Genomic DNA, 11,252 nt, shown 5'->3' with positions numbered 1-11,252 from the left:
TTAGAAATGACAAAATAAAATACCCCCTTGAGGTTGGGTTGCACCAAGGTTTAATTTAATCTAAAATGAGCTCTAATCAGAGATTAGTCAAACTAAATTTACAATGAGCTAATCTGGTTTTAAAATTAAGCAGTGCTCTGTTGCACCACATAAAATTAATCTCAGTTTAGCGCTACTGCCGGCCCGCCAATTCGCTTGGAGGCAGTCGTTATTTACTAAAGTCACGTCACCATGAGACAAGTTCGCCAAGGTCACATCAGGTCAATCTTTGCTGAGTTGAAGCCTTTACTGTTGACATCCTCTTCTATCTCGACCATTTCCTCGCTCCGAACCCTCGTGTTTAGATAACATACTTGTTTTGATTTAGACCAGAAAAAGAGAGAGGGGAGTGTCATTAAGGTCCATTTAGCGACTTCAAGCAACAAGGCGTATGTCGGAATAGCTATTTCGATTTTATGACTGTCAATGTTTTATGTTATGTGTTCCGTTGGATTACTGTTCCGTAAAGTACTTTGTTACAACTGCAGCTGTTGTGAAGGCGCTATGTAAATAAAGAATGTATTGCGTTGTATCATTCCCCTCAGAAACTGTTTTTGTTTTTTTGAGTGGGAAAACAACATTCAAAATGCTGCTGCTGCAAAAAAAAAAAAGCAAAATGGTTGAGATGAAATATGATGCAATCGGCTGATGGGCTCTCATTACATTACAATGAACATTCTCCAGTTTTATTGATCATGGTAATAGGCAGAATATTACGGGAGTCAAAAACGCATTCAAAATCCGGCAACATAAAACGCTGTGCGTTATACTGAATGAAATGAGTATTCCATCCACAGCATCCAAAATTCTGGTTTCTATAGAGTGGCTTTTGCCCATATGACAATGGCCCGGATTTCAACTGGTCATGAATATAAAGCGCACTTCAACTAAAGCGCACTTCAATTAAGAATTCATTTCTTATCTTCCGATATCCATACAACCATTGGCAAGGCAAACTATTTTTCCAAAGAAGTCAAGAAAAAGATTGTGGACCCACAAAAGGCTGGAATAGACCATGTTGCTTGTGCTGTGCAATGTGACAGCAAATATGTTTGGAAAAAGAACAGCTGAACTTTATTTGGGAATATCGGATTATTTATCTTGGTGTACCTTTTTGGAATTTGCAATTCAACCGTTTTGCTGGCTTTCTTTTCAGTGTTCATGTCTCACTTTAAAAGGCCAGTGGACATCTCAGTCAGTGGTGTCAAACTCATTTTTAGCACGGGTCGCATGTAGTTATGGTTTCTCTGGTTTCGAGGTTGATGTATAAGCACCTCATCGTATTACGCACACGATACATTTGCTTGTTATTGAGTATGCTGTAGATTTTGAACAAAAAAAAAAGTTGAATTTGAAATCAGAAGTCATGGAAAATAGGAGCACATTCAGTTTACAATTATTTCCCAAATTGCATTTAGCACTCTGCTCTTCATAGGATTAGGTAGAAAAAGAACAATTCGCACACACAAACACTTTTAAGAAAATGCACTTTATTATTAAATAAATAAATACGTCAATTTTTGTACACAATAAGTTATATCGTTTTTTTTTTTTTGACTGGGGTGCTAGTGGCTCTTTAAGTATTCTAAAAAAAAAACCCAAACCCATCCTCCCTCACCCCTGTGCGCTCAGTCTAGTTGTCGAAGAGAAGAAATCACTGGGTTGTTTTTTTTTTTTTGCATGACAACCCTCCCACGCACACTGACTCAGACACACACACCAACAAACAGACGTACATATTTTTAAAAACACTTGAACCCTGGCCCATCCACGCAACATATTAGCATGTTATCTTACACTGTACATCATTGACTCTAGTGAGACAGTCTCGCAGCCTCTTTTTTTTTTTTTAATTTTTTGATTTTCAAGCTGGTGCCAGCCCAGCTTTTCGCTCTTCCCAAAAGACATCCTCTTTTCTCTCTCATTGTCCAACAACATCCGGATCGTACCGACATTCCCGGGTCCAACATACTCGTCCTCTCTCCTCCAGTGAAACCTCATTTTGCCTCCATCGCATACGGTCACTCGTGATATCCGGTTTGTCGTTCCTCCACAATTCCACTTGCGCAGTTCCTCCCCCCGGCGGATGCGAGCTCTGCGGGGGATGTGCGAGTCCATGTGTCTCACGCACGCATCGGTGCAGGGTAAGGTCCTTAGCTGCACCTCTGCAGCAGCATTTTGAGCGAGTAGCGCATGCGCTCGCGCAGGTCGGCGGGGCAGCCGGACGCCAGCAGCGAGCTGAGCTTGAAGGTCTTCGAGACGCGGTCCTCGTTGATGTAGGTCAGCATGTACTCGTCCCTCTGGCAGCACAGGATGATCTTGGTGTGGTCGTGGTAAAAGTTCACCTTTGGGAATGACAGCACATGCGTCCAGGTTCTTGTGAAATTTCATTTTGGCTGAAAAATCTGCAATTTTGTTTTTCCTTTCTTCAAATTCTTTGTCCGTTTCACGTCAAACCCCTTATCGTACGTTTGACAATGGTCGTTGATTTAAAATATTTAGTCGTCACCATGTTCCATGATTTCTGATTCGAAATTCAATCCTGTCAAAAGCAGGGCAATCTGCGTACGTCATATAATGTGATGATGATACATTTGTGATTTTTTTTTTTTTACTCACAGCGGCCCACAATGAGGACCACGGTGAAAAGTTTGACAACCCTGAAGAGTTGCAAGGCTATGTGCTATTTTTTTTTTGTTTTGTTTTGTTTCCTCTTCACCAAAAGAGGATTTCCCCAGAGAATGGGTTTGTTTGTGTTCCCGATCCGGGCTTCCCGTTTACAGTTTCAATTTTGCATTCCCGAAATCAGAAATTTGAATCGGGAAAGTGTAACGGACTGAAACACAAAGTTTCCACTTGCAATCAGAGAGTGTGTGCAATTTGCTTGAGTACGGCTCAGTATCCGCACATTAGAGTTTGGATTATTGGGCTTTCGTGTGAAATTACAGGATGAACCTAAAATGCAGAGACCCTTGCGCATGTTTAGGTTTCACTTTTAATTCATCCTCTTAACTCCTTTTGCAACATCCCGGTACAGTCATCTGACTTTGAGTCGGAGTATCCATGACGACATTTCAAACATTGTGGACAGCGTTTGTTTGCGCACGTCAGAGCTCATTTCCAAACGCTTGCTTTTCATCAGGAATGATAAGCCAACACCCATTTCACAATTAAAATGGTTTCATGACATGACACTTAAAGTATTTCACCTGTTCTGACCTTTCTTTTCCAAGAAACTCAGACCTCTATGTCAACTCTGATCCGATTCTATGCGAATGGCGGTCCTGATCAAGGTTTGTCAATTTAATCTTTCAAAAGGTTTCAAAAGCACAAAATACGTCAGATAAACAAGACAAAACTTCAGATCATCAGATTGCATTTTGAGGTTTCCAAACTCCCAGTTTTCATGAACGCACCACAAGATACAGTCTATTATACAAAACTTCAATGGTACCTTATGTTATATTTCTGTGGTTGGACTTCATCAGCGTCACTGTGTCCTAATTCCCAGTTGCATCACAAGATATAACAATTCCATTTGAGTTGACCTTACCATTACAACAGAACTTTTGTTCTTACTTTTATGTTACATTTACAGTCGGTGTATTGCCTCTTACAATGTCGTTAGGAGTTTAGTACTGTTATCTCGTTGCTCCTGGCAACCACCCATGTTTTCCCTGAGTGTGTTTACCTGGAAAGTGCCATCATTAAAGAGCATCATGAGGGCGCGGTCCGATTTGAGCCATTGGAGCAGATAGAGTCTGGGCATGTGTGCATCCGTCATACTGCCCAGGTCCCCGCCCTGAGAATGCAATACGATTAGCATCCAACATGCCCCGGCATGCAATCGTCCCGTAGCACAATGAATGAAAATCTTACATCCATGAGGTTCTCCTCCATGTAGTGGGAAAAGTACTCGAGCACGGTCACTTGGCCCACAAAGTGTTCCGGAACTTCGCAGGTTGGGAAAACAGAGCGCTGGCCCAACTCTGCATAATAATGGATTGTCCTGGTGAAGAATTGGGGGAAAGATAAAAAGAGTGAGAGTGAGGAAAAACCCTTTAAAAAGCTCAAATAGATACTTTTTAAGTCAATGGCTGAACAGCACTTGGCAACATTTGCATAGCGTAACATTTGGGGTGGCGCGTACTTTCTGTCTGGCAGGAGGCTCATGTGAGTGCCATTGTTGAAGAGAACGCCCACGGTGTGGTCGGACAACTGGTATCCAAAGCCGTACTTGTTGGAATAGTCCACCCACTTGGTCACCCACTGAAGGCCGCAACTAGTCGCGCTCTGAGGAATGTTGTCGGCTGCGGGGCGGAAAACATCAAGAAACATGAGAACGAGGCGGATTAGGAGCCATTTCCCAGAAAGACGGCCTGCAATTCGCATTCCTGCCATTTTCGGATTCATGCTTGGAGGAGGAAGCGATAAGTCGCTAACTCCACACTGCGCGTATTCACAACGGGCATTTGATTTGGGGCTTTAATTAATCGATAGGTGCTGCTGTTTTGGTTAGCGATAGAGATCAGCGATAGCGACAATAGCATCAACACCTCAAAACCGGATCTGTTGGGACTGACGCATTTGGCGGTGACCGACTCACCTTTAGGCATGCTCTCCAGGCACCCCCTCAACACGCCGGCGACCGTGTCGGCGACGCTCCCCGTGGTGTTGTACTCTAGACCTTCAGGGACGACAGGGTATGGATTTAAAGCTTTTCATTGGTTTGTACATGACAAGTCGAATAAGGCATATAGCAGGATTTTTAGCACGGCTCTTTCATGACATGTCACTAAACTATCGGGTGTCCCTATTGAATTGGCCAGTGTAGCAACGCAGACGTCATAACTCACATTCGCTGCTGCTGCTGCTGCAACTCCCCAGACTCCCCCTGACGATTAGCCGGATAGTATCTCGCGTCGTCGTCAGGGATCGGCTCTCCGTTGCCAGGGCGACGGTACTTTGGGCAGATGGCGGAAGTAGACTTCCATTCTGAGGCGGATGAAACGCATGACGACAGTGTTTGAAAATGTGCGATGGCACTTGGAGTAGGATTCATCTCCGTCCACTATGACTCAACCCGAAATGGTTGAAAATAACCGGCTTTCTGAACATGCTGTGTAACTTGCTCACTTAAGGACTGTATGAAAAATTGCAAATGCAATTGAATCTTTTTTTTTTTTTTTTTTACCTCAGCTGTCTTTTTGCACTGCTGCTGGCTGATGACAGTTCGTTCCAGGTCATGCTGCAGCTTGTAGATCTCCTCTTCCTCTTTGGTTAACTTGTCTGCAACAAGAAAAAAAAAAAAAAAAGATTTAATCACCGCTATCTCTGGTGATTATGAAACATTTAATTCCTTTTTCTGTCAAGCCATTAGATATATATTGATTCTGAACAGCTCCAGATGAGGTATGTGGCATGCTGCTGTGTTGCATTTTTGGATAGTAGTGATAGTGGTGGATAAAGGTGGACGAAGTTGGTAAATGCTCACTGAGGGCTACAGTACTGTAAATCAGTCTTACTCACTTAGAGTCTCGTAGTATTTGACCTTGTCCCGTCTGCCTCCAAAAAGGGCCGCTGCCGCTTTCTTGAAAAAGCTCTTGGCGGGACTTGAAACGTGGAAATCAGGGGCGGAGTGACAACAGCTCGCCGACAAACGCTCGGGACTGAAGCCCTGCAAAAGTGGACACCAAAGTGGGTCAGCACCTGCTGTAAGAAGGGAGGGAGGTTAAAGTGCTCCCGCCCTTTGGAAAATTTGCATCCTACCTGTGTGAAGAAGTCGTGTCTCAAGATGTGTTCCAGGTCGGGTCTGTCTTCCGGCGCTTTGGCCAGCAGGCTGGCGATGAGCTGCTTGGCCTGTGGCGAGAGCGAGGAGGGCAAGGAGTAGCGAGCGTCGCGGATGCACCGGTACGTCTCTTTCAGATTGGTGGTTTCGAACGGCGGCCTTCCCAAAAGCATGGTGTACCTGGAGCCGGACAGACGGTGCTCATGAGGCTCGAGCCATCCATTTTCTATCGCAGTTTTGTTCATTTGGGGGTCACCGGTGAGGTGCATCCTATCCCAATGCGACCGTGCATTTCAAGTGATAATGTATTTGTTGCACTTTCTGTCTGTTTAGTATCATCAGCGATATAGAAGGGTCACATTCGGACTCATTTAGAAGTCTACTCACATTACACAGCCAAGGGCCCAGATGTCTGATTCACAGCCGTGGCCCTGCTTATTCAGCACCTCGGGGGAAAGATAGTTGGGAGTCCCGCATATCGTCTTCCTCCTGTTCCCCGCCGGCTCCAGCTTGGCTGCCAGACCAAAGTCGCCCACCTTCAGCTCCATGGATTCACTTACGAAAAAATTACCTGTATGTGATAAAGGGAAAGATGAGAACGGGCAAGATGACGAGGCTGCCGTTCTGTTCGACACGCGTGCCGTTGAATGCATGTAAGACCTACCCAGTTTGAGGTCCCTGTGCAGGATCTCCTGCTCGTGCAGGTACTTGAGGCCAGAGACGATCTGTCGCAGGTAGTAGCGCACTTCTGGCTCGGTCAGCACTTTGCGGGCCTTCAGGATGTGTGCTAAGGACTGCGAGAAAAAGAACAAGAGTCAGGCATGCAATTTGACACAGGAAAGAAATGCAGAGTAGTCGGTGCGCGGTGCAAGCATGAATGGGGTTGCAAACCTACAGTCCCGTGGGCAATAGGGAGCAGTATTTCCCAACCTTTACTGAGCCACAGCACAGTTTAAATGACACACTAGCAAACAAAAAGGACACAGAAAGTAGCTATATATACTTAAGCAATGATGATGTCGTCAACAAATTCACTTACTCAGCATTGGTGCTGATAGTCACCAAAGACACATTATGCATAGTAAATAATCATTTCTGCACCAATTTGGTGAATCCGGATAATTTCCTGCGGCGCACCTCTCACGGAAAAAACTAATGTGCTGTGGCAGAGGGGTTGGGAATCACTAATGCAGAGCAATTGGACTTGTCTACCATACAATTAAGAAAAACTGGTAAAGCACATTAGTACAACAGATTAGAAGTCACGGGGCGTGGTAGATTTGTATGCCTTCTCATGCTTTTTAGATGATACCCATATGGACTGGAAAGGCAGTGCAGAGCCATGTGAGGAAGGGAGGCAACAAGTAGCCAATAGGATAGAATGGCACAGGTCAGGAATAGTGTGCAGGCAAAGTAAACGGCGGGAAAAAGGTTGCCCACCCCTCATGCTAGTTACAAGACGCGCATGTGACTAACTTTTCTGCTGCAGTACTCCAGCAGGATGTAAATGTTGTCCTTGTCCTCGAAATGGTGATAAAAGTGCACTATGTGCTTGTGATGGAGTATTCGGTGCAGCTCGATTTCTCTGTCAATCTATAGATGGGAAGAAAACAAAACATCAGAATTGTTAAAACACATTTTTAAAGCGTTTTCTTTTAAGGATTGTTTTGATTAAATTGGGAAAAAAATATTGCATGTATGGGTTGATACCTTCTCCCGTTGGTGCGGCTTAGACACGCGGGCATGCGGGATGATTTTGGCCGCGTAAACTTTGCTGGTGGAGAGGTCGGTCATCTCGTAGCACTTGGCAAAGCCTCCCTACAAAGACAAAAATGGTGTGTGTATTAAAGATTGAATTGGTAACATCCATAAAAGTTACGTGCTGCATCTCTCTCTTCCTCTGTACCTTTCCCAGAACTTTGCCCCGGCAGTAGCACTTGCCGGTGGCCGGGTCGGTAATGATCCGAGACATCTCCGAGGGAGCGCCGCGCTCCTCTGCTTTCTTGCGCCGAGACTCGCAGGACCTCGGCGTCGACTCGCACATGTTGCCGCTCTTTGCTTGCTGAAGCCCGGTAGTGCTCTGTACTTCCATTTATCGTGTGCGCAGGAGAGTTCTGTCTGTACACTCGTCCCGCTATAATCTCAATGCACGCCCAACGAAGGCGCCTCAGTTTATATACTGCGTCGCCCTCTGTACTCCGCCTCTTTTGTGACGTCACAGCATTTCTCTTTACGTCCTGTGCTATAAAAATGCAAGTACTGGGCTCAGGCATCCAAAAGCATAGACAGTAGCTGTACTAATGTTTTAGATATAACTCTGAAGCGGTTGATAATGGTTGTGACAGGATTCTTTTTTTATTTTGGCATCAAGAGAAACATGGAAAAAATCCTTAAGAACATAAATTTAAAAACTCATTCACTCCCAAAAACATATTTATATGTCTTTTCACACTCCACACGTTCAACCCCAGATACTTATTTTTTTTAAATTTTTTTAGGACTTCGGGGGGAAAAAAAAAAGGGGTCTACAATTAGCTTAGTTTTAACTTAGCATATTTGAAGGGGAAATTTTATACACACACACACACACACACACATATACATAGACAGTATTAGTATTGTTAGATTTATGTAGTCGTCAAGCACATAGTGGTTTGTCTTCGCAGCTGTTTGAAGCACGAGCGCCCCCTGGGCGGTGCTGTGTGTAGTGCAATTTAGCTCAGATCCGGGGGAATTCTGAAAATCAAATTTCAAGATGCATTTTCTTCCATGATGGGTTTGTTTTCAAGTGCAACTTCCAGGTCAGAGTATGATCAACCTGACGAAGCACATTTTAAAGAAACATTAAAAATATATATATGCTATACAAAAAGCGACTACGATGAAATTCACATATGCGAACATGAAATGCTTCGACTTATCAAAGGTGAGCAAGTAGTGCAGGACATTCAGATATACGCCAAAGAGTCATTCTCTTCAATCATCATCCTAATCTTGCGTAAATATGCTTTGCACAAATAGAGGGTCACCTGAGCGCAAATACAAGCCCCAACTGCTCTTTCACATTACTTGAGGCTCTCCCTCAGACTGGACCGCACGACGCCAATATCGTAGGCCCATGTCTGGTTGAGTCCTGACCCGAGAGTGGACTGGTGAGGCCAGCCGGGGAAAGGGTAGCGGCAAGCGATGACGCGGGCATCATCAGGAAGTTCTTTCAGCAGCTTCTCTCCGAGAACTTCCATCTGTCGAGCCATCGGAAGAGGCCGCATCAGCCAAACCGCTGTTGTGAAACGTTCAGAAAGCTTCGACTCACCACTCCTGTAGCTAGAAAAGCCGTCACGTTGTCGTACTGTGACAAATTAGACTATGGGTAGAAGAAATACATCAAATGTTAACACAAGACCCATAGACAACCCACAGCCATATATTTACCTTCCAAAAGTCTTTTTTAACAAAGGTAGCCTGGCTGGAAGGCACTGCGGTCCAACGGGCCCTTGACCTGGCATACGCAACAAGAATGGAGTTAATCTCGAAGCCAGTGCACTTGAAGCCAGCAGAGGAGGCGGCAAACACCTGAGAGATGAGACAATTTCATGTCATTAAACATTTTGCATCAGGGGTTCCATCCATTCATCTTTCGATAGAGCTGTGCTGGTTGTCGGTCAAATCCCAGGGTGCTTTGCATTTATTAGGATCTCCATTAGCTCTGGAGTCCACTTCGACCATTATGTTTTCAGTGCAATACACTATACGGTGCATATAAAGTAGAAATATAACCAGTCAGACTCACATTCACACCCTACTGACAATTTTCACGTTTTTCAAACCTTAGAGAAAACTATGCTATTCGTACAATGGTATTCTGAAATGCTGTTTTTATTTGTTAAGTTTTGGAAGACATCCAATAATCGGTTTTGAGCTAATCTGCCACCATAAAAAAATAATAAAAATAACTATACAGGCATTTTTTTGAAGCAGGATTCATTTTTTGATGTCATGAGTGCAAGTGTAATAAGAAGTTAACCACTGTTCAAATGTAAAAATAACAAAACACTCAACATTAATCATGATTGACCAAGGCATAATGGCGAATTGACACCTAGACTTGAATACGAGCCAGAGAAAAAGCAAAACACTCGCATAACATTCATGAGAGGGGTTTGCTTGTTTTTGGAATCTTTTCCTCAGTGCGTCTGATTTACTGTTCCTGCCCATCCTCCTTGCTGCTTTTTCTGCTCTGATGGGTAGCGGAGGCCCCCACCACAAGTTTAATTGCTAAAATACAAGTGTATTCCACACTAAACAGGACAAACTTGTAGTGAAGGCGTAGCAACTCACGCACCAGCCTCCCATCTCCCGATCCCAGATCTGCTAAGCGACCTGTGCGGCCCTCGAGCAGCTTCATGATGTTCAGTGTTTGATCTCTACTGGAGGGCAGATAGGGCACCTGCACCACAGTACACATAAATCGATTTACACCCGCTGGACACCCATGATGACAATACGGTAATTCTATAAAAGAAACTGATTTCACAAATATATTTTGTCGATTTATTCTAACAGTATACCGATTTCTAATTTATTGAGTCCCACATGGATCTTAAGGAAAACAAAATCTTAGAAATCCGCGAGACAAGGTAAATAAATTGCAGGAGAATTGCATCAAACCACAACTCACTTAAGGACAATCACCTCCAGATCAGCGTGTTTTCTTGATTTGATAGTGGAAAAGATTTAGCATTACGTCCAACAAAACATCTCTTTAAGATGTCATGTATATAATCCAGTTTACCGACCACTTTTTCTTTGCTCACCTTTCTTGCTACCACGACACACAGAAAAAAAAGCAGATGATTGTTAATGTGCAAGTCGGCCTTAATTTGAACTGATATTTCACAAAGCAAGCAGGCGGGTCATCAATGTAACGGAGGAAAAAAAAAAAAAGAAGAACATTGAGTCACCTTCAGGTTGGATGGGATTTTGCGGAAGCCGGGCATCGTGAATAGGCTCCACACTCCATAGAGGCCTGCGAACAGCGCGCCGGTGCAGGCCGACAACAACGGATGAGGACTGCTCAAAGGGAGGACTTTCTCAAAGTCTTGCAGGATAACTTCGATGGAGTCTTCCATTCGGCTGAAGAAAAACACAACATTCCAAACGGTTAGCCATGTTTTTTGTTCATTTGCCTAAACAGTCAATGCGAGAAACGCCACATATTGGCAAATTCAGATTTTTTTTTTAACCCTATCCTCCATTTTCCGGGAAAAAAAACCCCTCTCTTATTCGCTGTGTTTTTTCTCTTGCCATAAGTCGTCGAAGGGCCAATGACCTCAAAGCATTATTCAGGCAAACCCTCGCAGAAGCTGCAGGCTTGTTGGCACATGGTGGCCATCCACCAACAAGCCAGAACTCCCTCCATCTGGAC

General features: G+C 44.1%; 2 protein-coding genes across 2 annotated transcripts; both read right to left on the bottom strand.

Annotated features, from left to right (window-relative positions):
- Positions 1-1,510: 1,510 nt before the first annotated feature.
- Positions 1,511-8,102, bottom strand: plk2b (polo-like kinase 2b (Drosophila)). Its single transcript, XM_019878009.1, has 14 exons — positions 7,734-8,102; positions 7,538-7,645; positions 7,304-7,420; positions 6,492-6,621; positions 6,215-6,398; positions 5,809-6,007; positions 5,569-5,716; positions 5,234-5,328; positions 4,896-5,034; positions 4,646-4,726; positions 4,190-4,349; positions 3,919-4,048; positions 3,731-3,841; positions 1,511-2,384 (listed from the first exon to the last, which is right to left on the bottom strand). Exons 1-14 carry the CDS (start codon positions 7,917-7,919, stop codon positions 2,193-2,195), a joined length of 1,980 nt encoding a protein of 659 aa, XP_019733568.1. The 5' UTR covers positions 7,920-8,102; the 3' UTR covers positions 1,511-2,192.
- A 193-nt stretch (positions 8,103-8,295) lies between these two features.
- LOC109520649 (protein FAM173A) lies at positions 8,296-10,990 on the bottom strand. Its single transcript, XM_019878011.1, has 5 exons — positions 10,789-10,990; positions 10,170-10,274; positions 9,260-9,400; positions 9,141-9,191; positions 8,296-9,069 (listed from the first exon to the last, which is right to left on the bottom strand). Exons 1-5 carry the CDS (start codon positions 10,954-10,956, stop codon positions 8,893-8,895), a joined length of 642 nt encoding a protein of 213 aa, XP_019733570.1. The 5' UTR covers positions 10,957-10,990; the 3' UTR covers positions 8,296-8,892.
- Between the last annotated feature and the right edge of the window lie 262 nt (positions 10,991-11,252).

Source organism: Hippocampus comes, unplaced genomic scaffold, assembly GCF_001891065.2.
Source record: "Hippocampus comes isolate QL1 unplaced genomic scaffold, H_comes_QL1_v1.1 scaffold13, whole genome shotgun sequence".
Lineage (NCBI taxonomy): Eukaryota > Metazoa > Chordata > Actinopteri > Syngnathiformes > Syngnathidae > Hippocampus > Hippocampus comes.
This window is presented reverse-complemented; position numbering and strand designations above follow the sequence as displayed.

What these genes read in the sequence shown, in the direction of transcription:
- plk2b (XM_019878009.1), bottom strand. Translation starts at nt 7,919, where the DNA reads ATGGAAGTACAGAGCACTACCGGGCTTCAGCAAGCAAAGAGCGGCAAC. An exon ending in AGCCTCCTGCCAGACAGAAA is followed by an intron (nt 4,049 to 4,189) that starts GTACGCGCCACC and finishes ATTCTTCACCAG; the next exon opens with GACAATCCATTATTATGCAG. An exon ending in TGGAGGAGAACCTCATGGAT is followed by an intron (nt 3,842 to 3,918) that starts GTAAGATTTTCA and finishes TTGCATTCTCAG; the next exon opens with GGCGGGGACCTGGGCAGTAT.
- LOC109520649 (XM_019878011.1), bottom strand. Translation starts at nt 10,956, where the DNA reads ATGGAAGACTCCATCGAAGTTATCCTGCAAGACTTTGAGAAAGTCCTC. An exon ending in GATCGGGAGATGGGAGGCTG is followed by an intron (nt 9,401 to 10,169) that starts GTGCGTGAGTTG and finishes CTCATCTCTCAG; the next exon opens with GTGTTTGCCGCCTCCTCTGC. An exon ending in CTTTTCTAGCTACAGGAGTG is followed by an intron (nt 9,070 to 9,140) that starts GTGAGTCGAAGC and finishes ATGGCTCGACAG; the next exon opens with ATGGAAGTTCTCGGAGAGAA.